Source organism: Gossypium hirsutum, chromosome D12, assembly GCF_007990345.1.
Source record: "Gossypium hirsutum isolate 1008001.06 chromosome D12, Gossypium_hirsutum_v2.1, whole genome shotgun sequence".
Classification (NCBI taxonomy): Eukaryota; Viridiplantae; Streptophyta; class Magnoliopsida; order Malvales; family Malvaceae; genus Gossypium; species Gossypium hirsutum.
The window spans coordinates 60648904-60675705 of record NC_053448.1 but is presented as its reverse complement, the minus strand read 5'-3'; the positions used below and the strand labels follow the sequence as shown (position 1 = coordinate 60675705).

At 30.7% G+C, this 26802-nt stretch overlaps 2 protein-coding genes across 2 annotated transcripts; one reads left to right on the top strand and one right to left on the bottom strand.

Annotated features, from left to right (window-relative positions):
* Nucleotides 1-16292: 16292 nt before the first annotated feature.
* Nucleotides 16293-19339, top strand: LOC107944787 (probable pectinesterase/pectinesterase inhibitor 34). Its single transcript, XM_041107591.1, has 3 exons — nucleotides 16293-17595; nucleotides 17820-17956; nucleotides 18452-19339. Exons 1-3 carry the CDS (start codon nucleotides 16628-16630, stop codon nucleotides 19147-19149), a joined length of 1803 nt encoding a protein of 600 aa, XP_040963525.1. The 5' UTR covers nucleotides 16293-16627; the 3' UTR covers nucleotides 19150-19339.
* A 1168-nt stretch (nucleotides 19340-20507) lies between these two features.
* On the bottom strand, nucleotides 20508-26621 carry LOC107947243 (CLP protease regulatory subunit CLPX1, mitochondrial). Its single transcript, XM_041107593.1, has 15 exons — nucleotides 25804-26621; nucleotides 25362-25423; nucleotides 24767-24867; nucleotides 24327-24406; nucleotides 23760-23810; nucleotides 23371-23445; nucleotides 23219-23296; nucleotides 22947-23003; nucleotides 22650-22720; nucleotides 22468-22567; nucleotides 22283-22387; nucleotides 22038-22100; nucleotides 21801-21923; nucleotides 20895-21050; nucleotides 20508-20798 (listed from the first exon to the last, which is right to left on the bottom strand). Exons 1-15 carry the CDS (start codon nucleotides 26383-26385, stop codon nucleotides 20739-20741), a joined length of 1764 nt encoding a protein of 587 aa, XP_040963527.1. The 5' UTR covers nucleotides 26386-26621; the 3' UTR covers nucleotides 20508-20738.
* Nucleotides 26622-26802: the final 181 nt, after the last annotated feature.

Below are 26802 nucleotides of genomic sequence, written 5' to 3'. Positions count from 1 at the left end.
ATAGCACTAGGGAGTTTCTGCATGCACACATGTACTCTGGAGAGTTAAAATTGAATTGTTAAATTTTTGAATGGACCAAAATATAATTTTACTAATATATTAACTTTAAATTTTACAAATTTTAAAAGGATTAAACTATATTGATGGGCACTTGATTGTCCTTTAGGATTGTCTTTGCCAATACAGTTAACTGTTTCGATTAAAATGTTGGTATCGATTTTTTTTTTGTTAAAGATATCTATTGCTTCTCATTAAGCTGATAGTCTTTTTTATATTAGAGAAGTTATTTTTAAGAAAAAATCACGTCGTCGTTCTAACTAGAATAGTTAATGATGTTATTTTTTTTTTGGATGAACTAATGATATTATAAAAATATAAGTCTAAGTTATGCTAAAATTAAAATATAAATATTAAATATTAAATTTGAGTATAATAAAGGTATCAAAACCATAAATTGACCAAAAGAAAACTTTAAATTTCTCTTTGTTATGCACAAGCTTCTTTTTTCATTTTTTTTATGATTTAGAACACCTTACCCTAATAATGCAAATATATGATATATTAATTTGGTAAAAGTACTATGGAAATTATTATATTAGGTGTTTGATTGTGTTTTACTTTTTTTATTCAAAAAAATATGTAATTTAATCATTATACATTAGATTAAAGAGTAACTATCTATCTCAATTGTTAAAATTTGGTCCTTATACGTCGGCATGAGGTACACATGGCACACCACGTATAACTATCTGCATTATTTTGTTAATCACACCAATTTTTAACCGTAAAAATGGATAAAAAATTTAACAGAAATCTAACGTATAAAAGCTAAATTTCTCATTTTGAACAAAAATATAAATCTCAGTTTTAATAAAAACAACCATAATATTTTTACTAATATATTTACGTGTAAATTTAGTTGTGGTGGTGAACTGGTTGAATAAAATAATTAATAGTAACGATAATAGTTGAAAACAATTTCCAATGCAATTTAATTATGATTTGAAGAACCCAAATAGTGGACCTTTCAGTCTGATAATAATACTGTAATTAATCCACCTAAAGATTATTTGACATAAATATGATAAGTACATACATACCAGCAAAATTCAAGACTAGGTGACTTAGCTAGCTAGCTAGTAGGGATTAAAATATTACCCAATTTTTGTCATAATGGAGGCTTATCTTTCCCCCATTGTGAAGTAATTAGAAGCTTTGTGTGGGGGGTAATGAACTTTTGGGCCTTTTTTTTCATTTTGAGAATCCTCTTAGAGAAATTTGACCTTTTAAGCTAAAAGATAACACCATTGCTTTCACTAAATTGAAGTGTATGTGACTACCCAACCAATTCCCCCTGGCCCCATCCCTTTATGTGACTTGGATTTTAGAGCTCAAAAACAGTGGCAAAGGTTAAAATATGTTTTAAGTCCTTACACTTTTTTATAAACTTAGAATTTAGTCTTTTTTCAAATTTCAAGTTCAACTGTTAACACTATTAAAATTATTTTATTAAATTCAGATTCATTACAAAGCCATTTTTTGATCGCATTGCTACCAAATAATTTTTTTTTAATTTCAAAATATCATACTAATTAATTTAACAAAAAAAATTAACAATTAAACTTGAATTGTAAAATCTAAAATGTGAACCAAATTTCTAAAAATAAAAATATAAAACTTAAATTCTAAATCTGTAAATAATATAAAGCCCTATAAAATATTTTAACCCAATGGTAAAATATGAAACCCAATACTCGTCTTTAAATTATGGGATACATCGTGCATTGGAATTTCATCAATTATAATCTTTTTTCTCTGCACTTTTTTGGGATATCTAATTTATATGTAAACATGTTAACATAACAACAATCTGAATTCAAACTTGTAATTCAACAACCCAAATTCAAATTTTAATTACCTGAAATAACACGATATTCAAACACAAAACATTTAAAACCAATAATAATTCAAAGTCAAATTTTCTCAATCCAAAAAACAGCCCAATTAAAAATAGAAACATGTCACATGGGAACTTGTATGGCACGTGTACATAGTGTTAAAAAGAGGCAGATGATGAGTTCTTTCAAAATGTAAACACTCTAAATAATTTGCAATGCTGTTTTTCAATTGAATATTAAAAATAAAAATAAAAAGACGAAGAAATTGGTTGGTGATAGGGTTGATGTTGGCAACAACACATAATAATTTATGAATATACACAAAACATTATATAATTTCTCACTTCTTCTCTTAGCAAGGGTTTTGACTAAAGAGGAAGAAGGAATAGAAAATTCATCTACGTTTGTCTTATACAGCAATTGTAGACAAACATAATAATAATTTTTTAAACAAAAAATTGAAAAAAGGTCTGGTCGGTGAGACATTTTCCTTCCAGTTGATGTAATAATTTAACAATTTGTTTAATTTGATTGGTACAGGTTTTTTATTTTCTCATGCTCATAAGCCTTCAATGTTTCATACGGAAATGAGTTATTGATAATTATTGCATTTAATACGAAATTATTATGAATTATAAATGTGGATTGGTAATTTGGTAGAGTGAGAGGACAGACTCTATTCGCATAGAGAGCAAAAGATACATGACTGGTTATAAAAAAGTTAAAAATTAAGGTAAACTCTGCTTGATTTAATCACTGAGTTCTATTAATTTATAAAATTGTGAGTTCCGAGCAACGATTTGAGATCGGTATGGTAGATCGGTACCCATCGATGAGTAGATGAATAAACTTTAGATTCAGTGCAATTCGTGACATTTAAAGTTGTTTCATAAAATAAAATAAACGGTAGAAGACAGAGGGAAGGAGAGTTTTCGATTGGTGCAACCAGTGTGAACAGAGAATGTCATACAACAACGATTTTAACAGCCCAGTGACTTAAACATAAACTTACTAATAATTTAGTGACCTTGGGTGTAATTTAACCAGAAACTAATTGAATAGTTCACAAAGTCAAATACAAATTTGATTAACTTCTAATTTTTGCAGTCTTCATTGATTAAGTAATTAATTAGGCAAACACCATGATTATGATGGTTTTGGTTAATTAAGCTCCCCACCGTTAGTGGTAATTAACCTTCTTGTTGTTTGTTGGGGAGCAACTAATGCACTCCTTAATGCATGTAACGACAATTTTTAATTGTATAAGTTCGAACATTAATCTATTAATTACAAGTTTTCAAAAAGGGTAAACTACAAAATAGTCACTTATGTATGATTTAAATTACTTTTTGGTCACTAAACTTTAATTTGTTACAAAATATCTATGAACATTATTAATTTTTTACATTTTGATCACTAAGTTGTTAATGGTGTAATGGAAAGTTAACGTGGCATGTTAAATCATCATTTCAAGTGAAAATTGTAAGTCAAATTGCACAGATAGTCCCTATATATTTTTTTGAAAAATTTTAAGCTCCGTGATTAAAATGTTACAAATCAATAATGTTAGTGACCATTTCGTAACAATTTAAAGTTTTGTTATTTCCAAAATGTTATGCAACAAATATATCATCACATATGTAATGCCAAGTCAACTTACTATTTTCATATATTACTCACAAAAAAGTCAATTAAAGAATTTAACAGCTGGCATTTGCGTTAAGATTGAAATTTTAAAATTCAATATATATATATAATGACTAAGAATGATAAAATTAGAGAATATGAAATAATAGCAACATTTATCCAAATGGATTTAACTGCTTCTGTTTGAATCAAGACTAAAATTTTATATTTTAGAAGTATAAGAACTAAAATCGACATATTTGAAATATATAAAAATTAAAATTGATAAAAAATAGATAAGGATTAAATTGACAAGTTATGTATTGTACAGGGATTAATAGCAAAATATATACATAGCTAAAACACGTCAATAGTGACGTTATTCATGCGGTGGAGAATAATAATGCCTTGGGTTGGGCTTACATGGCTCGTCTTCACCTGTTTTTATGCATGTGGCATGCTATTAAAGGTTTTTTAGTTAAAATATCCTACAAGTATTTCTACTCCTCAAAATTTTAAAACTTAAACTTTATACTTTTACTTTCAAGAATTTTATTTTATTTTATTTTTTGAAATTTAAAATTTAAGTTCAAATCTTAATCTTGTTAGGTTTTTTTGTGTGTGTTAAATTCAGGTTAATTACAACATTATTTTTTAATTATACAACTCTTAAATAAAGTTTTTTTTTTAATTTCAAAATGTCACACAAAAAATTTAATAAAAAAAGTATTAACAATTAGATCTAAATTTTTAAATCTAAAAATTAAAAGGATTAAATTTTTAAAAATAAAAATATAAGAACTAAATTTTAAATATTCGAAAGTATAAAAACTTATATAATATTTTAACCTTTTTTATATAAGTTTTTAAAATTTATAATTCAATTTTTACTACTAAATTTTTTGAAAAAAAATTAATATCTTTAAACGACTTAGGAAGGAATTTAACGATTTTGGAGGACCACCACCTAAATTCGCCCGCCTCAAGGCTCATAGGGTTGACCGGTGGGGGCTATCTAGTCAACTTTCTCAATGTTTGTACTCTACATCAATTCTCATCATATTTGGTAGACAATATTAACTAGATTTTTTATAGTAATTTAGAACATTAAAGGGGAAATAAGAGTCAAATCATTGCTATAAAAAAATATTTATCAATTTAGTCTTGAATTATATATTTTTTCAATTTAGTATGTGAATTGTTTTTATTTTAATTCGGTATTACGATTATTATTTTCGTCTCAATTTATCTTAATATGAAAAAAAGTTGTAAATAAGAACATTACATGTGTGTCATTGATGATGGTTAACAAACAAATTATAGTGGCATGTTCAACATGGGTGATTGGTAGTTGGCACACAGATTAGATTAGATGTTATTGGAGAAGTTTTTCCATGAAAACCCTTTATGGTGCATGAGATTTGGAGTTTGAGAGTACTAATTTGGATGGGGTTCAACATTTAATTGGTGATTGAAATTTCATACCCTTTGGATCCCACATTTAATATTGGCTCCACTTAGATATTCATTTAATTATTATTATAAAAAAATATACCGATATAATCAATCTATGTTAAACCCTAAAAATAGTAGTAAATTTCGGAAAGATAAGTATTTTAAATGTATTAATAGAATCGAATTGAAAAAAAAAATTAAGGAGAAAGTGATGGTTGGAATGCAAAATAGCTAAGCAGCCTATTGGTAGTACAAATAATGTGATAAGTGTTAGGGAAAATAAGGTCCTTTGTCTCCTACCACCATGGAAGTACCCACTTGCTTCATTACTTCATTTGCCTTCTCATTTTGGACTTTTGTTTTTCTGCCCCTTTTCTAACGCGTGTGGACCTTAAATTTTGCACCACATTTTCCCCTTTTCTTTTTCCATTTGGATAATTTGTATCCCCACCCCTTCCCCTTTTGTTCTGTTTGTGCTTTAGTTCAAATAACCACATATTTTGCAACATAATACTCTTTAGGTAAAAAGATTTCTTTGGTCTTTCTCGGTTTTTATATTAAACAAATTGATCCCTTTTAAAAAAATAGAGTAATTTAATTTCTGCTAATCTCGAAAGTGAGCAACTAATGATAATTAATCACAGCGTTAGTATTTTTTTCGTCAATTTTACTGGTATAATAACAAATTTCGCCTTCAAAGTTTATATTTTCTGTCAAATTGGTCTTGATTTAACAAATTTAGCTCGCAACATTTACACATGCTATCAAATTGGTTCTAATTCAACAAATTTATCATGCAATATTTACACAAAATATATAAGCATTGATGGCTAAATTTGTTATTATACTAACCAAAATAATGTACAAGTGACGGAAAATATCAACATTATAATTAATTATCCTTAGTTGCTCACTTTCAAAACTGTTAGAAATTATATTGTTCTAGTTTTTTTTGAAAGGGTGTAACACCCCTTACCTATATTCGACATCGGAATAGAGTACGAGGCATTACCAGAATACATGCACTTGTAAACGTATTAAACCGAGTTATAAAATTCCATTAATGATTAAAACTTTCAAATTATTAACATGCTTTTATAATTCTTCATAATATAAATAATACAACATTTCCTACCAACCACAATCGAGCTTCCGATAATCATCTCACTACATCTAATAATTGTACATATTACCAAATATAATTCAATTTCAATAATAAAACACATATCTATATAATATTCATCATCAAATAACATTCACTTTAATTAAAATTATACAGAATATAGTTCATACGAACTTACCAGGCAAAATTACAGAAATACCAAAATCCAGGGACATTTTAGAAATTTTCTATTTTTCTCGAATTTCCATCCAATCTTGATCTAAATTAATATTTCCTTCAATTTACTAATTTAAATAATAAAACAATTCATTTCATGCAATTTGATCACTTTTTGACATTTTTACAAATTTACCCTTAAATTTTTACATTTGTTCAATTTAGTCCCTGAAACATATAAATTGGTCATTTTTAATAAAAACTCATGCTAGTTGAATAATAATATATTTTCCTCCTCCTCCTCTCCATTTCACATCCTTAATATATATAACATGCTTATCTGTAACATTATCTATAATTTCACATTTATTTATATTCATTCAAAGCTGTCCACTTGAGTCATAGTCACTAAATTATTTATATTTTGAGCTACAGAACTCCAAATTGAGATACGTTAATTTTATTTGAAACTAGACTCACATATATTCTTACCATAAAATTTTCAAAATTTTTTAGTTTAGCTAACAAGTACAGCTTATTCTTTAAAGTCATCCCTGTTCTGCTGTCTGACAGTTTCGACCCATCTTCACTAAAAATTAATTATCTCATCGTACGGAATTCGGATGATGTTCCCATTTGTTTATATTAAAAATATACCCATTAAATATTTTAATAATGTAAATTTTAACCACTAATTATTTTTCTCCAATTTTTGATGATTTTCCAAAGTCAGAACAGGGGAACCCGAAATCACTCTGACCTTGTCTCACAAAATCTATTATATCTCATGATTTACAATTCCATTACTTACACCGTTTATTCTATGAGAAACTAGACTCAGTAATATTTAATTACATATTTTTTTAATCCTCTAATTTCATTTCCACAATTTATGGTGATTTTTCAAAATTAACCTACTGCTGCTGTCCAAAACTGTTTTAGTGCAAAATGTTAATGACTAAGTTTATAACTTCCTTATTCCCTTTCTCTATAATATTTCTCATCACTTTCACTTATTTCTCTTCACTAATATATCAATAACATAAGACCTTATATAAGAAAATTCTACTATAACATTAATTCCATGCTTTTTCAATAATATCAAACTTAAAAATATATTGAAGTATTGATGTTCTTACCTTGAACTATTGATTTCAATCTTTAACTTGATATTCTCTCTCCTCCAGCCTCTATTTCTTGAATCTAACTTGATATTCTAGCTTCCCAAAGTCTCCTTGTCAAATTTCTCTCTTGGTGGCTATGGAAATTTCTTTGATTTCTAAGTGAAAACGGTGGATTTTTGGTGAAAGGATCAAATTGTAAAGAAAACAAAGTTTTCTTTCTTCTCCTCTTCTTCTCACGTTAATGCATGCAAAAATGGTCGGGATGGATGCTTTTCATCCTTCTTTCCACATATATATACTAAATAAATTAATAATAATATCATTTAAAAAAAATCAAATTAAAATATTAATAAACTAATATTTATTTATTTATTAATCTAAAATATCTCCAGCATCATCATTATCTTCTAGATTTCTCTCTCTTCTAATTGACCATTTTGCCCTTCATGATGTTTTAAAATTTCATCCTTGAGCCATCACTTAATTTGGTAAAATTGTGATTTAGTCCCTCAAACTTCTTCACCTTTTTCAATTTGGTCCCAATCCATCCATTTTTCTTAGTTTCTAGATTATTCCACCCTTAAAATATTTACACCATTGGTCCTTCAAATTTTTCATATTTACACTTTAACCCCTCAACTTTTGAGTATTTACTCTTGGGTAACAAAACTTTTCTCACTTTTGCGATTTAATCCTTTCTTGAATTAATATGTTATAATATACTTCCCAATATTGCCATAACTCAAATTTACCCCTTTTTAGCACTTTATTTCCTTATTTTACTATATCAGAGATATTATCTTACTTTCCTTATTGTAGGAATTTTCGGGGTATTACGTAGGAATTTTCGGGGTATTACAAAGGGACCAAATTGTTCAATATTGAAATTGAGAGGAACCAAAAAGGTGTTTTTACCTACCTTTTTCCTCCTAATTAATGGTACAATTAGGATTAGTTTGGATGGGAGATGCGTTTACCTCTAGTAAGGTTATAAAAAATAGTGGTGGCGGTGAGATTAGTTATTGTAGCGATGAGATTGGATACTGTAGTAATGAGATTAGAAACATCGGTGAGATATGGGTTTGGATTCAGATATGAGTTTGGATTCAAACACAACTATAGCTGTGAGGTGACTATTAAAGACATTAGATTAAAAATTATATATAATAGAATTTTTTAAATTATTTTACTTTTACAAAATTATTAAATATATGTGAATTTATAACTTCATTTAATAAAATATTAGAATGTAAATTTATAATAAAATATTAGATTTTCTTTCGACGTGCTTTTTTACTTCTCTTTATTCGATTTATAAATAAATGAAAATGGACAAGATAAAAGTATGTAAGTTGCGTTTACAGCTTTGAATATTCAACTGGAGCAATGAAAATTTTGGGGTGTGGTCCAATCTATTCCATTCGACCGCACTGAAGCCTTGTCATATAAAGGAAGTTTTGTGCTACGATTGCACAGAAATCAATAGAAAATGCATTGTACTATGCTAAACGTGGATGCAAAGGAACCCTTAGTTAAATGTCTAATCGTGAATTGGAACAAGTCAAGGGCATTTTTTTTAGAAGTGTGAGATATGTATATTTTTTTCACATTTAGGAAATGTTGAAATTATCCTCACGTATATAATGAATCTACATATGCATTGAAAAGTTTGAAAACAAATATAGAAAGTGTATTTTCCTAAACTATACATGCATTGAAAATAAACACTCTTCAACCAGTCATGGACAAAAAAGGAAGAGAGAAGACAAATTTTGTGAGTCATTCAAAGTTGGAGAAATAAAAGAACTTGTCGCCCCAAGTACATTTTCGGCTGGTCTGTAATAGATGAATTTTAACATTTAAGTCCTCCTTCAAATACAAACAAACATTCTGCAAGAGTTTTTGTGAAAGAAAAAGGCATTATATATGTAATAATATATATAATTTGATATTGAGGGGGAATTTAGGAAGTTGGTATTAGAGGTTAAAATAAAATTACAAAAGTGCGAGGGTCAAAGGTAGAAATTTCAATATTTTAAAAGGATTTAAATTAAACTATTGTGAATTGAGAGGGATCAAAGTTGTTATTATTCCGTTTAATCAAAAGGGTCTAACATTAGGGGTGAATTCAGTTTAGTTTAATCGAATTTTTTAGAAATTTCAAGAAGTCTATGAAAATTCGGTGCTAGTTTTAGTTTTTGGGTTTTTAGACTTATTAGGTAAAACTAATTTTATTTTATGGCTTTTAGATATTATTTAGTTTTCAAAAAAAAATTTATTATTGATGAGGGGTATCAACAAAAGACGAAACAATGAGGAGAAGGTAGTGGTGCAAAGGGGGACGATTCACTTAAACAGATGGAGAGTTGGAGAGGGACAAGAGGAGGAGGAAGATTGTTGTGAAGGTTGATAAACCTAAGTATAGAAAGTAAGTGCTCAAGGTTACTAGTGGGGAGGTAGATCCCTTTCTCATCGTTGTGAAGGATGTTTATAGCAACATACAAGGATTTCTGTGACACTTTTACTATAGAATTACTGACACGTTGAAAAAGTAACAATTAATATTCTTGTTTTCATTAAAAAAGTCAATAAGTTTGTTGAAGATGAAGGAGTTCCTATTTTTGTTTAGCCTCACCATGTACAACTTGCTATGCATAATATATATAGTTCTAATGAAAAGTATTCAATTTCCTAAATAAAGAATAAATAAAAAAACAGATTTTAGAGAGAAAGATTCGGAATTTGAAATCGCATAGAAAGAGAGAGAAAAGTGAAAAGAAAAGATGAGTCTTGAGGATTGAAAAATGACAAAGGTGTAATCATAAAGAAAAAATAAAGCATCTTTTTACATGTACGTACAATATTAATTTGGCTCTTACAATCAAGGTGATAGCATTTAAATTCTCATAATTTTGTTATATAAAAATAATTAATATATTATTTGGTACTTAAATTTTTTTGTCCCAATTTATTACCTTAATTTTAATATTCATTTTGGTGTTTGAGTTTTTCTTTGTCCTATACAATACCTAAATTTAACTTCACTGTTCAAATTAGTACCTAAGTTTCTATTTTGTCCCAATTAAATACCTATAATTTTTATTACTAAAGCACACGTGTCAATATTTATTGAACCACATGATATTTTTTAATTTAGGTGCTAAATTAAATATAAAAATTATATTTAAATATCAGAGCCAAATATAAGTACCACATTATATATTAACGTATTACAAGAATACATTTCCGACGTATCAGAGAGTTAAAAGTGATTTGACTTAAAGAAAGAGGAAGGGTAGCGGGAATCTTCTTCGTTTTCAGTGTCTTTTCAATGATGACTAGAATGATTTTACGTCTATAATATATATAAATAATGTTACTTTTAGTTCACGTTTTAAAATTTAACAAAAGCAATACTTAAATTATAAAATAAATGAAATTTTAGTTAAAATAATAAAATTAATTTTTTAGGCAATTTAATATTATAGGTTGAAGTCTCATTATTTGTAAATTTATTTTGGATATAAATTATCTTTTGTAAATTTTATATAAAAAATATGAAAAGAATATTGTGTTATATTTTTAAAAGAGAAGAGTTTTTAGCGACGAAACTACATGGACAGTGGTGGCCCTTGCCCCCCTACTTTTTGGGGTTAAATTTAGGTCCCTCCTAATTTCGAAACTCGACAAACTGAGCCATGCCTTCCATCAATTTTGGGAGTTAAACGCCTTTAGATCCCTCCTAGTTTTGAAACTGGACAAATTGAGCCTTGACTCCCTCATTTTTTTTTAGTTTAAATGCCTTTTAGGTCCCTGTCAAAGCTAAAATTAGATAAATTGAGCATATTTCCCAATTGTTTTTGTCTAAATGCCTCTTTTAAGTCCATTTCAATTTCAAAATTGAGCTCTGTTTCCCAATTGAGCCCTACCAATTCACTTATAAATGACTTTCCCGATATTTTAAAATTTTTTTGCCAACAAGTGTTATCACATTTTATTACTATTTATATTCGGGCCTCAAAATATTTTATCCTAATTTCATTCCTACTTATCACCAAGTAATTTAAATTAGTAATAAAGACTTCAAAATTACCTTTGGACAGTATGCAGGACAAAATTAACAAAAACAAATAATTAATGTTTAAATAAAATGATTAATGGTTTTCAAACCAATTGATTAGTCAATATTGACTATATTTACACTGCTATAATAATGTCATAACAAATGCTATAAAAACTTATAATTTTTATGTAAAAGATGATTTTCTTCATGTGCAGCAAATCTAAATTAAATTGAGGCTGCAAAATTAAATCCCAAACTTATTTATAAAAATAATAAAATATCAATCGATTTAAGATACTATTAAACATTTCATGAAAAATTAATATTAAAGAAAAAACGTAACAAAATTAAAAAAAAAAAGAGCCAACAAAAGTAAAAGTTTGGAACCATACCATGTATTTACAAAAAGACTGAATGTTGTACAATGTACCCAATGTAATATTTGTTTCTTACATACTAAGCATGTCGTTGACACGACATCATCTTAGTTTCTGACAACTTTGCTGTGTGTGTGTTTTTCTTTTCTAGAAATACTTTGTATTTGTAAATTCAATGTTTTTGATGTGCAAAAGAGTACACTAGTTAAAGGGCAAATAAAAGTTAATAAGAGTTAGTTTGTATTTTTTTAATTTAAAAAATCGATAAATTAATTTATGTAGGTTAAATTAAATAATAAATTAGTTATACGGTTAAAAATTTCGTCAATTTTTACAATTAAAAATTGGTCCGTACATGTTAGCATGTGGTAAACTTGACACGCCATGTGTAACTGTCTGATTATTTTGTCAATCATTTCAATTTTTTAACAATAAAAATGAATGAATTTTTTAATAAAAAAAGATCGGTTTATTATTTGATCTAACGTATAATGATTAATTTACTTATTTTTTGAGTAAAAGGAGACAAAATGTAGTCTAATTCATACTATAAGGACCTTTATAATACTTTAACTGAGAAAAGATAGACAGACTAATTAAAGTGCAAAAAATCATAATATATATGGTTATATATAATATAAAAAAGCTAATTATTTGGCACACCGACAATTGATAATTTTAACTGCATAAATAAGATTGGGATTTTATCATGTCTTAATATTTTAAGTACAACGTAAGGACATAGAGAAAAATCCCGACTTACATTTAGAGTTAAAAATTTTCATGAAAGTAACCATGAGAGTTAGGTGAGATTGCAATTGTCTCTCCTATGTTAACCAGTGGTCGAGGGTTTGATCCTCACCCTAAGTATGGAGCAGCTTTAAAACTTATGACCAACATCTACTCTTAATGGGCCTAAAAAATGCGGAGCATTAGTTATTAAACTCGCTCCTGTAGATACAATGAGAAATAAAAAAAAAATCATGATAGTGTACTAAATAATTATCTTAAAAAATATATAAATGAATATATAAATATTGATTTATCAAAATGAATATCAATAAAAATAAAATTGAATATTATATGTAAAAATATATAAATACGATATTATCAAGTCTGTTACTGCTACCAGATACCCGTAAGTACTAATATAAACATTTGATTAAAGGTTATTTAATTATTATTTTATAAATAATTCAGTTTCTGTGATTTATCCACTAAAAAACTGTCGGTGGGATGCTCGTTTTCTCACTTTATCAATGGGTCCCCTTCTCTTTTTTTTCTTTTCATATTAGCTCTTACAGTCTTACTGCTTGTATTAATTTAACTTTATTTACAAAGGAATTTTCAGTAGAAGGGGAAAGAAAAGGTTGACCAGAATGAAAAGTTAAGAGATTTTCAAGGACTAATAACTAAATTGTTGTTTTATATTTTCAAGGAATTTTTCTTTTTAACAAGGTAGACAGTCTGAAATTGGGTTCAAATTTACTAAATATGATATGAATTAACTAAGTTCTACTCTCTCTTTTTCTTTTTTTCTTTTGATGTAAATGATCTTCAAGGACTTATTTTAATATAATATACGGTAAATTATAGTTTGCTTCCCTCCCAAATCATAAATTTTTGGTTTAATTTTTAAAAACTATAAAAATGTGTATCAATACAACGATGAAATTGTATTTCAGTGCTCATAAAAATAAGATTGTATTAGGATTCAAATTGCATTTTGCTCACTCTACTCAGAAAATAGACAAATTAGTCATTATATGTAAGATCAAGGAGCAGGCATGGCCTTTTATTAAATATTTCATCAATTTCTTAAAATTAATCCATGTACGTCAACATGAGGTATATTATATATGTATCATGCCATGTCTAACTTTCTGGTTATTTCGTCAATTACACCAGTTTTTAACAGTAAAAATGGATGAATTTTTAACAGAAATGATGGATTTACTCTTTGATCTAATATACAGAAACTAATTTATTCATTTTTAAATAAAAGTAACAAAAAATATATTTTAACCTTGTCCCAAAAAAATATCTTATTTATATATAAGATTAACTGCTAGGGTCATAAGCTTACCGAATTAAATTCAAATAAAAATAAATTTAAACTCGAAATTCAACATCAATTAAGGATGTATAACATTCACTATGAAAGTTTCCTTTTATTTTACTTTCGCCCTTTTCGCATTCATTTTTTTCGAATAAGTTTAATCAAATATTCGTTAATGGAACATTCTCTTCTCTTTCCCAAATATTTTTCTTCCCTTTTGCTCTTCTTTTCGAAAAGGAATTCATTTTATGTTGGCCAAAGAAAAAAAAAAGAAATTCTCTTTTTTCTTTTTATTCTTACAAAAATATATGATTATTACATGACATTTATAGATCCATAACACTTTTGGTTAGATTTGATAATTGGTACATATATATTTTATTAATTAAAAATATATTAAAAAAATTTAACTATCAATATTTCACTTTATACATTTTATTTTATATCATACCCATAAAGATAATAACCTAAAATGTTATATAGTTAAAATATGTAAACGACTCATTAGGTTTATTTTTATATTATCCAATTGAATATTTTTTGAAGAACTATCCAATTGAACTTTAAAATATTCTTTTATTTAATTAAATAAATTGAGATTCTTAAAAAAAAAAAAGTCTTATTCTTATTCTTAGAACATGTTTGGATAATAATCTTGATGAACCACTAAATTATATTATTTGCTTAATTACTTTATTTCCCTTCCCAAGAAGGGCATAAAGCAAAAAAGAACACTACCAAGCACTTTTTTAAATAAAGTCTTTATTTATATATGTATTAGTATGAAATGACATATTTTTATAATTCTATACAATTTATAACATTTTTTTTAAAAGCGGAGTCAATTAAGAAAATAAAAATATGAATTTATAGAAATTAAAAATGTATATATATAAGTAAGTTTTCATTGTTTTAAAAGGGAGTCGATTAAGTCCAATTTTAGTATTTGTAATTTTTTTTTGTTCATTTTGGTCTCTGAATTTGGTAATCATACCCATTTTAGTCCCTCAACTTATATTTTGTCAAGATTTGGTGATGTAATTGGTGTTCTTCGAACAAGACTAGATTGGTCGTCGAATTGATTGGACTAGGAATCAACCACTATATTTGTCCAAGCAAAAGGGTTGAATTGGGAATTGCTCGAAAGCGGGGAAAAATGAAAATTGGGACAAAAAGCCAATAGTTGAATAGGTTGAACTAATTAAATAAAAAGATAATTTATTTATTATTGGTCTAGCAGTTGAACTGATCAAATCGATTGAATCGAAAACCAGTGGTCTAACCGATTTAATCATCGGTCCGGTTATTCGAATACCGCACATGACACAATCTCATAGTGCCACACAACAAGTTTTTTTATTATATTTTTGAAGTTCAAAGACCAAAATAAATCTAGTTATCAAGTTTAAGTACAAAAATGAATATAAAATAAAAATACTAAAATGGACCTAATTACAAAGTTTAAAAATCAAATTTATATAAACCCTTTGAAAAATACGTGTGGTATATATTTATGGTTTTCTAAATATATTATATAGTACACCTTATTAATTATATTACAATTCCCGTACAGTATTAAACAAAATATGTATGTATACCTGTAGAATACGATTGACATCAGATTTTGTCATTACAAGAAAGCACAAACACTTTTATGCCATCAGAAAAACCCAACTACTGTCGGAAAGATATATCAGAAAACGAAAAGGTGAAATCATATTAAAAACATCTTTTAAGTCGAATGATGTTCATAACTAACTGACATTTTATGGAACAAATCCACGCATTTATCAAACTTGTTAATTAAGTCATTTACTTAATTGCTTTTAAAAGCATGCAAAAAGTTCTCGTTAACTTTCTTCTCTTAAATTATTCATATATCCTTTCAAAATAAAATCATTCATATAATGAATCAGATATATGGATATATATATATATATATTATTTTCCACATCCACCTTTTTTTATTATTTAATATCCAAAAGATGATCATAAAAATAAAAAGAATGAATTTAAATAGGTAAAAATATTGTAGAGGATCATGTACTAAAAGTCGGATTATATTTTATCTTTTTATTCAAAAAATAGATAAAATAGTCCCTACATGTTAGATTAAAGAGTAAACTGGTAATCTAATTAAAAATTTTATCCATTTGTATTGTTAAAAATTGGTCTTAATATGAGGTACTTATTTCATCTACCACACTAATTTTTAGCAATACAAATAAATAATTTTTTTAATAAAAAGGATTAATTTATTTTTTCAACTAACATACAATAACCAATTTACATATTTTTTAAATAGAGAGACAAAATATAATTTAATTTCTAATACAAGAACTTTCATGACACATTTACCTATTTAAATATAATATAAAGTCTGATAAATCACCGCTAGACTCGAAACAGTGAGTATTTGTTAAAATTTATGAACTATTGTATAAAAAATATAAATCCATATAAATTTAAAAAAATACGAGTTTTTAAAGCTCATCCCCTCCAATGGGCAAAAGAGCTGAAAGTAGAAGACAGCTCATGCTTTACGACATGGACCTAACACCAACCTTCTCTATTACTCTCTCTCACACACACTCACTCACTTCCACCTTTTTTTTTTCTTTTATATAATCCATCTCTCTCATTTAACTCTTATTATATTGTTGTAGTGATATTAGTAGCCTTTTTTCTGTTGCTATCTACATTTTGTTACTGATTTTTGCAGCCACCGCCTGAAAAAGGAACAGCAATGGCGTACGACAGGCTACGACCATCTGAACCCGGCAGCTCTGGAGTTACTCAGCAACAAAATCATGAAGAACCCAAAGCCAAAAACAACAAGAGAAAGATCGTTATTCTTTCGGTTATTGCATTGACGATGATCGTTGCCTCGGCTGTTTGTGCCGGACTCGTGATTGGTCTCCGTGAAGCCGGTGCTGATCCCGTCGGTACCCAAGTCCGACGTAAGCCGACACAAGCTATTTCTAAAACTTGTAGTAGGACTCGGTTCCCGAACCTCTGTGTCAACTCACTCCTCGAGTTCCCTGGCTCGCTCACTGCTAATGAGCAAGACCTGGTTCACATTTCATTCAATATGACGCTGCAGCACTTTAGTAAGGCGCTTTATATGGCCAACTCGATCTCATTCGTCCAGATGGATCCACGTGTACGGTCGGCGTACGACGATTGCCTCGAGCTTCTGGATGATTCCGTCGACGCGCTCTCCCGTTCCCTGTCGTCCATCATTCCCTCCCAGGACGGCGGAAACAATGGCGGAGGATCACCCCAGGACGTGATGACGTGGCTCAGCGCCGCGCTGACGAACCATGACACGTGTACGGAGGGATTCGATGGAGTGAGCGGGACGGTGAAGGATCAAGTGACTGACAAACTGAAGGACTTGTCGGAGCTGGTAAGTAACTGCCTGTCGATCTTCGCTGCGAGCGGCGGAGACGATTTCGCCGGAGTTCCTATTCAGAACCGGAGGCTTCTATCGGCGGATGACGATTTATCGGGAGGGAATGTCGACGAGGAGAATTTCCCGAAATGGCTGGGGAGAAAAGAGAGGGAGCTGCTGAACAAGCCCGTGTCGGGGATCCAGGCCGATATAACCGTCTCGAAAGATGGAAGCGGCACCGTTAAAACGATTGCTGAGGCGATTAAAAAGGCGCCGGAGCATAGTACTCGTCGGATCATCATCTACGTGAAGGCAGGAAGGTAAAATTTTCCGTTATGATAAAAAAGTTAAATTTTATTACAAACTTTTTCCCTTTTGGCTTTTCTGACATCACCTTTACGTTACTGTTATTGATATTTACAGATTAAAAATATCTAATTACGTGTCATGTAATATTCTTTTTGGATAATCTTAATCAATATTAATTGGTTTTTGGATAATTAAATATTTTTTTTAATTTTTATGATAAATATAATCTTTACAGGTACGAAGAGGATAATTTGAAGGTGGGGAGGAAGAAAATAAACTTGATGTTTATAGGTGACGGAAAAGGTAAAACAGTGATTACAGGAGGAAAAAGTGTAGCTGAGCACATGACTACTTTCCACACTGCTGCCTTTGGTCAGTTTCACCCTTCTTATTTTATTTCCTCCACAAAATATACAATATTCTACTATAATTAAAATAATTAAATTATCAAATAAAATAGTAAACTATTGGACCGAAACCATTAAGCTTGTCCATGGTGCATGATGTTAGAATTCGCACGTGGGATGTTATTAGACAGACAAAGCCCTAGATTCTTGCAGCCACTTTACCTTATCTACTTCTTGTCCATACAATTGGAAATTACAAACCTTGTGTTATTTTATTTTAATAAAAATCGAGGTAGGGATTGTCCAAATTGGTTTTTTCGTTTATAAAGTGGTCATATATTATGCAATATTTAATTTGTTCTTTTTGTATCTATTATTCGTATCATAATTAATTGTCATGTTATCATTATTATTATCAAAGCGAAAAAAAAAATCCCACAAATTTCGTAGCTAATCTCGGTCTAATTTGCTTCATTTTCAAAGAAAGCTGTATCATTCATTGGTTTGTTTTCACTTTCAGCGGCAACTGGGGCTGGTTTTATTGCAAGGGACATGACATTCGAGAACTACGCCGGACCCGCCAAGCACCAAGCAGTGGCTCTTAGAGTCGGAGCTGACCACACCGTCGTATACAGGTGCAACATCATCGGTTACCAAGACACTTTATACGTCCACTCCAACCGTCAATTCTACCGCGAATGCGATGTTTACGGAACAGTTGATTTCATTTTCGGTAACGCCGCTGTAGTACTCCAAAACTGTAGCCTTTACGCCCGGAAACCCATGCCCCAACAAAAAAACACCATCACAGCCCAAAACCGGAAAGACCCGAACCAAAACACCGGTATTTCAATCCATGCATGTCGAATCATACCCACACAGGACCTCGCCGCCGCCAAATCAAGCTTCCCAACATACCTAGGCCGTCCGTGGAAGCTATATTCAAGGACCGTATACATGTTATCATACATGGGCAACCACGTTCACTCAAGGGGATGGTTAGAATGGAGCGGTACATTCGCTTTAGATACATTATACTACGGCGAATACATGAATTCCGGCCCGGGTGCGGCGGTCGGACAACGAGTAAGATGGCCTGGGTATCGAGTCATCACTTCAGAAGTTGAAGCAAGTAAATTCACCGTTGCAAAATTCATCTATGGAACTTCATGGTTACCATCAACCGGAGTTGCTTTCTTAGCTGGCCTACAAGTTTAATTTTTTTTTTACGTCCTAATTTTTTTTACCCATGATATTGTAATAAAGGTCGTTATTATCGTTAAAAATTTAACTCCCGACATGTTCTAGAAGGTTAGAACTAGAATATAGAATATAAAAAATTGTGTATTGTATTTTCGTATTTTTTTAAATTGTCAGCAATATAAACACATAAAATTACAAGTGTTAATTATAATGTTTTTGCTTGGTGGGTTGTTGGCGTAGCAATATTCTTAGGGTACGTGTGAGACTGCTGTTTACCTTAAAAAAATAATGGTGTCGGTGCTGAGAAACCCTTGGCCAGTGCAATGTTGATGTGTTTGTATTGGTCATCAAAGCAAGGCCAACGGCGGTTTAAAACTATATGGAGCAGTGTACGTGCTGGGTCCATATGGTAACAGCAGAATAAACGAGTGACAACTGTTATGATGAAATAGTTTTGTGGATGTGGATTTTCGAATTTTAAAAGAGAAGTTCGTTTTTTTGGGGTCTTTTAGCTTTTAGCAGTGTAAAGTAAAGCTATGTTGGGGCAATGGCTTAAAGATGATTTTTCTAAAATTCTGCTATTAGTTGTCGTATTTTATGGAAATTGAGTTTTTATATATTTTAAAATTTAAAATTTTAATCAAATTTGTTTGGTTAAACCTGATTATTAATCTTTTATTACGCATACAATTATAAATTTAGTTTATATGGTCTAATTGGATTATTTTAGTTCTTTATTTTTTGAATTTTAAAATTTAAGTTTCGATGTAAATGACAATTATTTATTCTCATTAATTGAATACTTCAAAAGTATTATGTGAAAATAATATATCTAGCGCATCAGATAATTTCATGGTACATACTTTTTTTTTCTTCTTCTTGTTTTGGGTAGAATAATTTTTGTCCATCTCTCACTTGGATCTCAAAAGTACAGCATTCAACTAGTATAAAAGTAGGTGTACATTGTACAGTGCTGTTGTATTGTTCCTTTCTACCAAGCCTTGGAGGTAAAGAAAGTCTAAAAGGAAAATTAATAATATGTCATTAGTAGAGATTGAAATTTTAGAATTCTTTAGATATATAAAAGATCTCACATCGATGGGCTTACAGAATTTTCAATAATTTAGTCTAATTACAAGAGAATTAGATTATGTTAAATTAATAGTATAATAACTATACTAAGATTGGGTAGGGAGGCCAATTTTAATCAGTAATTAAATTCATAAAAAAAAAAACCAACCAGCCCAGTTTCAAAAACGGAATAAATTCCAACCTGCAAATGATTTTAATATGGAATCTCCATCTAAAGTAGCGCCACATTTTATAACATGTAAACAGCACAGATATATCAGCATATAAAACTCATACAACACTGAATTTCAATGACACTATTATTTGATGATTTGGGAGTGGATGGGGTCGATTACTACTTGATACATGATACATGATACATGCCCAGTGAAACTAAATCTCTCCATGTCATTTCTTTTTCCCCCATAAAATGATAGTTGACCAAGTATTTATGTGTATAATAATAAATAATAATCATCTATTAAATTGATAATGTCAGCTTATTATGTACAACTAAGTTTACATCCAAATCCTTACATACTGGCAACAACTGAAGGAAGAAGCTCTGTTTCCACCTCGGGTTCCCCACTTGTCTGCAAACACAATATTTTTTAATATAATACTACTCACATTTTCGGAAAATAATCCGTTCATATAATGAAATAATGGTCCAAGTTATATACACATACCTCCAAGTCCTTCAATTTTGGTTGTGAAAGGTAACTGTCCAATGCACCTTTACCGTAAAGAATCTTTGCACCGCTTCCACGGCCTTTAAGTTCAACGGCTTCCTCATCAACTACTACCGCATCTATTATGTCATCGCCACTCCTAACATCCGGTATCTGCAAAGCAGAAATGTAAGAAAATCCATGAAGTTTGTGTTGCATGGTATCTAAAACCAATTGGTCCAAAACAAATAATTGAAGAGAAACTGGAAAGCACAAAAGATGAAATCTTAGTGACACCTTGTTCTAAATCCGGTCTAGTCATAATTTTGTCTTTCTTTTAGGGTTAATGTAATTGTTGACCTTTGAACTTGGCAACGAGGTCCACTTTGATACTGAACTTTCTTTCGGTCCACATTAACGAGGTCCACCCTGAACTTGGATTTCATTAGTGATTGACACTGAGATTGTGCTACGTCATGACACCTTAACAGAATCCAAGTTCAGGAATTAAATTGGGAAAAAGCTACCAAGTTGCGAGACAAATGTGGACCAAAACAGTTTTAGGTACTCATTGCCAAGTTCAGGGCCAAATATTATATTAATCCTTTGTTTAATCCACTAAACTGAAAGTCTAGACTCTTAAGGTTTTCTACTATATTTTGCAAGGTTTCCAAATGCAAGCCAATGTAAGTATCGAAGTAGTCCTTTTAGCACTGATAAAGATTTCCTACTTTAATCTGCGGCATTGCTTTTGGGGAAAGTATAACAGTTTGTGTGTTCGAAACTTCTTGAATAGCATATAAACATGTAATAAACAGGCCACATCATGCATAAATCAACATTGGATAACTTTTTTCACCACAGATATCACTCTATAGTCAATAGCAGGTGAGAAAAAAAGTCAGAATAGCACGGCATAGCTACCTCATACATGGCATCCATCAAGATATTCTCCAAGATGGCTCGTAAACCTCTGGCCCCAGTATTTTTAGTTATTGCTTTTCTGGCAATTGATTTCAAAGCACCTTCTGTGATATGCAAATTGACCTAAGGAGAAAGAAGATAAAGTGAAATCAATTGGTGTATAGAACTGCAGGCAAATTAAATGTACTGAATACAAATATAATTAGCATTTAAAGTAGGGTTATGTAAAGAACTTACTCCATTCATTTGGAACATCTTTTTGTATTGCTTGCATAGGGCATTTTTTGGCTCTGTTAGCACCTAAAATAGTCGCAACAGTTGCACCATATAAGAAGCTGAATTAAACAATCACATCACTTGTGCAAGAAAGGAATCTTTAATATAACAACAGTTGCAACTTGCACTTTCAAAGACCATAATTAACTGAATAACTTGCATACAACAGTAATCTTCCATTACATTTTCTAAAGACAAACATTCACCTGAACAAGTTGTTCTTCAGTCAGAGCCAATAAACTGACAAGAACAGGGAATCGCCCAACAAATTCCGGTATCAAACCATATGCAACAAGATCAGTACTTTCAACCTGCCAAATAAAAATGTTTCACATAGAAATGTGAGAATCTAAAATGGTATGTCATCCCAAATACTATATAGAGAACTTACGGTCTCCATTAAAGATGATGTCAAGGCAGCATTTGTAACACCGCCAGCTCTCATGTTTGCACGCACTGGAGCTCCAAAACCAATTGAAGAATCTTGAAGTCTGAAATCCATTCAAGAAACTTTAAATTGTACATGTTAAAAAGTACTGGAGACAAATACAGTAATTTCTATATTGGTATAACCTTTCTGAAATTGTTTTCTCTATGTCAATAAAAGCACCCCCACATATGAAGAGTATGTCCTTTGTGTCAATCTGCAAAGAAATACAAAAAAGAATCAACAATAACACCGTGTTCCTATAGAGAGGGAAAAGAACATAAAAATGCAGAGCCTAGCAAAATCAGTCATGAAGATTTTGCCATTATGGAGTCCCAATCAGATGTTTAAAAAAAAACACAAATATCATATCCATGAGCTCAAAATAGTGCATAATGTAAAAAAGTAAACACCCATCAAAACTTGCAACTCTGAGTGTATACCTGAATATTTTCACCTCTAGGATGCTTTCTAGCTCCCTTCTCAGGAACATTAACAATCTGGACCAACAAATAAAGCAACCAGGGTCAGGATAGTGAATCACTTATTAAACCAACCTGAGTAAAAACTAATTAGAATTGGTGATTATTAGCTTGGCTTATGAAACTGATACCAAACTGGTCTATGCCAGAGACACGGATCCTACACCATGCTGTTGCAACTTCTAAATTATTTACAATATAATATTTTTGCAGTTAGGAAATTATGCACTTACTGTTCCTTCTAGCATCTTTAGTAATGCCTGCTGAACACCCTCCCCAGACACATCCCTGCTAATGTTAAGGCTCTCGGCCTGCATAGCAAGACGTAAGAGATGAATAAAGAGCAGCAAAAAACTGATAGAAATTAGAGGAGGAGGAAAAGAACCTTTTTGGTGATCTTATCAACTTCGTCAATGTAAACAATGCCCTGCTGTGCAGCTGCAACATTATAGTCAGCAACCTGAAAAGGCATATAAAAGGAAATTCATAAAGGGGTTATGAATCAAGAACAGGCATAAGAGCAAACAAAACCCCATTTATATTACACTGGCCTCACTACAATTGAATTTAATAATTTTCACTTTTACTAATGCAACTTTAAAGTTGATTGTATGAAGTCCTATCTAATGCCAAAGCTTATTTTCTTCCATAGATATGAAAGCTAACCCCATCGAAGATAGCAAAAACATGCCATTAAAGCACTGTAAAATGGAAAAAGTACTTGCACTTCAAAGCTTTTAATTCATTTAGTGTACATAAGGCTCTTGAATTTACCACAAGGAGCTTGTATAATATAGATTCAACATCTTCGCCTACATACCCTGCCTGCATATAGCATATGAAAACATAACTCAGTTCCATGCAACATAAATATAAATAACCAAATTTCAAAAACGAGGAATAATCAGTGATGAAATATTTTTACGACATATAAAAACATGTGTATTTATCAAATAAAAAAGGCTGATGAAGTTCAAATTTATCATGACTTGTCTATAGTTGATGTGTGGCAAAAAGATAAACCCCATGGAGGGGGGGCACAGGGCACTGACAAAAGAGCATCAAAATCTGGTATTAAATAATACTAAACAAAGATCGTTAGGCTTGTACACTGAGAAAACAAATAACGAATCCTATTCCTAGAAGCACATTAAATACACACAATACATATATATATATATTCCGTGACTTGTGAAGGCTTTTACACTAAATTAAGGACGAAAGTTGCTTATTTCACAGCTAATAAAATGAAAGTGAAAAGCACATTTAGAGGAAATAAATTCATTTAAGCAGGTAAGTACAAGAACATTTATTAACAACAATCAAGAATCAGCAGCTTGCCTGCGTCAAGGTAGTAGCATCTGCAATAACAAAAGGAACATTCACAAAGCGGGCCAAGGTTTTGGCAAGTAATGTTTTCCCTGTCCTTGAGAAAACGTCAAAAGGGAGCATGTAAGAATAGTAACAGAATATAGAGATGTTTATGGTCAAATAAATACTGAATCTACCCAAGATATTGTAGAATTAGCTAGAAAACAAGTAAAAACATAAAAATTGTAGTAAAACATAATAAAGCAAAAGTGGGAGGTCAATGAATTCTCACACCTCAATTTAAATGTTTTGATAAAATAAAGAGAAAGACATTGTGATATATAAAGAAAAATGCAACGCAAAAAAGAATCTCTCTCTTGAAAAGAACCTAGGACAAACAGTTAACAATCACAAAGTGCAAATTTAGAAGTAGAATTTCAACTTCAACACCAAGTATAACAAAAAATTACCTGACCCCGTTGGCCCCATTAAAAGAATGTTACTTTTCTCCAGTTCCACTATATCATCATCTAGAACATATGCAATATCGCTACCTGAATCTCCTGCAGACCTAGCTTACCAAGGAAACATGTTAATAACTGATATTCCCTTAAGAAACACAGTAAACAAGAAGCACATGCAGAGACAGAGACAAAGGATGTGCACACTAGAAGAAAACACAGCTACCAACTTTTGTAAGGTAACTTGGTAGTTCAGAGGTATCCATACCATGCTCGAAACTCACTAGACAATACTGGTATAGCAACTTGACTAATCACAACTATTTAGAATAAACCATATCTAAAGACCTTGGATATGCTAAATGTTAATGTGTATTGCTATGTCATTTTCCTTTCCTTCTCTTTTCTTTTTTCCTCTAAGTTTTAAACATTCTCACAGTTTCATCTTATAATGAGAACTAGAATTGTTTTTGGACATATGCAGAGCCGCATGTTTAACAATTAACTTCCTTAACAATCTATATTATGAATTTACAATTGCAGCAATGAAAAGAAGGAAGCAGATTAAAACAAGAACCGCATATCTTGAAGTTGCCAAACTAACCGTTTTTGCGATGACTCATGGTAGATTCTCATATAGTGGTTGTACACTGCCACTGATAGAACCTGCATTAATGGCATAACATTAGACCAGAAAACAAAATGTAGAAGAATGTTTACATCCTATGTAGCTCTAAGAACATTGTTATTATTCAACATTTACCACCTAATCAATGATTATAAGTTTAAAACCATACCCAACAAAGGCAATATCAAACCCTAAGAGAAATGCATAACATAACTTGGTGTTAGAATATCACTACAAATTAAGATAATGATATGTATATAACTTCAAACCAATCAAATATTATTAAGGAACTTATCAGTCAATACAGTTTCTAATTCCCAATTACTTTCATAGTTTTCAATAACCCATTTTCTGTTGAACTGTAGTAGTAATAAAAACAATAACCCCAATGCCAATAACACAATTTATTAACAATCACCTTCTTTGCCTTCTCTTGCCCAATCACAAACTTATCCAATCCTTTACAAATCTCTTTGGGTGTAGGAAAATTATGCCCCAAATTAGATCCTCCCCAACAGCCATCCTTTGAATCCGACCCAAAACCGCCTCCAGAACCAGCAGTCGGCCCTCCTCCTCCAGCTCCGCCGCCGCCGCCACCACGGCCCAAATTAACCCCACTAACCCGGATCGCAATCCCATCACCAGGTGGCTGCCAAACCTCCGGTGGGTCCCCATAAGAACTCAATACCCTAAAACTATTACAACCCAGTTTCTCTCTCAATTCTCTATCGACATCCTTGCTTAAATCGTGGGAGTTCCTCCTAATATCCAAAAACCGAGAACCCTTTTCGACGAGTTCGCCACGAAGCGAGACGGGCTTGAAAGAAGTGAAATGATAAGGAGTGTTGACAAAGTGGTCATCCCATTTGTTGCGGATGGTGGTACAGTGAGAGGAACTAGCCATGCGACCATAGTGCATGTAATTAGATAGAAAATGCCTGAACTGAGAGACCGTTAAAGAGGCTGTTTCGGCCGAAGGTTTGCATCTGAATGCAGCCATGGAAAAAAAAAAGATAATCCTTTTTAGAGGGTTTGAGAAATTGGGGGGTCAAATGGTAAAGAGTTTAGGGTTCATAAGAAAGGTTCCTTAAGATGAATCTTTTTTAGAGGGATTTGAGAATTTGAGGGCTGAATTGAATTGGGTTTTGCTTAAATTCTGGAATTATCATGTACTTGAATGGGACTTTTTGTTCGAAGTAGATAAGTTGGGAAGAAGACATTGAAGTGAACAAGATGAATTTGGATTTTCTGCCCAGATATCCAGGGGTAAAAGGGTAATCTGCTTACATGACGACGTCGTATTCAAACAATAAAATATTGGGATTTATTAAAACTTTTGTATTTTTTAATTTTCCCAAATGGATAACATTGTCTGAATTTGGTAACTGTAAAGAGCATTTATGCCTCATAACGTAGC

Coding starts and splice junctions, on each gene's coding strand:
- LOC107944787 (XM_041107591.1), top strand. CDS start 16,628: ATGGCGTACGACAGGCTACGACCATCTGAACCCGGCAGCTCTGGAGTT. Junction 17,596..17,819: donor ATCTACGTGAAGGCAGGAAG/GTAAAATTTTCC, acceptor TAATCTTTACAG/GTACGAAGAGGATAATTTGA. Junction 17,957..18,451: donor TTTCCACACTGCTGCCTTTG/GTCAGTTTCACC, acceptor TTTCACTTTCAG/CGGCAACTGGGGCTGGTTTT.
- LOC107947243 (XM_041107593.1), bottom strand. CDS start 26,385: ATGGCTGCATTCAGATGCAAACCTTCGGCCGAAACAGCCTCTTTAACG. Junction 24,407..24,766: donor AATGGGGCCAACGGGGTCAG/GTAATTTTTTGT, acceptor TCTCAAGGACAG/GGAAAACATTACTTGCCAAA. Junction 23,297..23,370: donor TTGATAAGATCACCAAAAAG/GTTCTTTTCCTC, acceptor CTTGCTATGCAG/GCCGAGAGCCTTAACATTAG.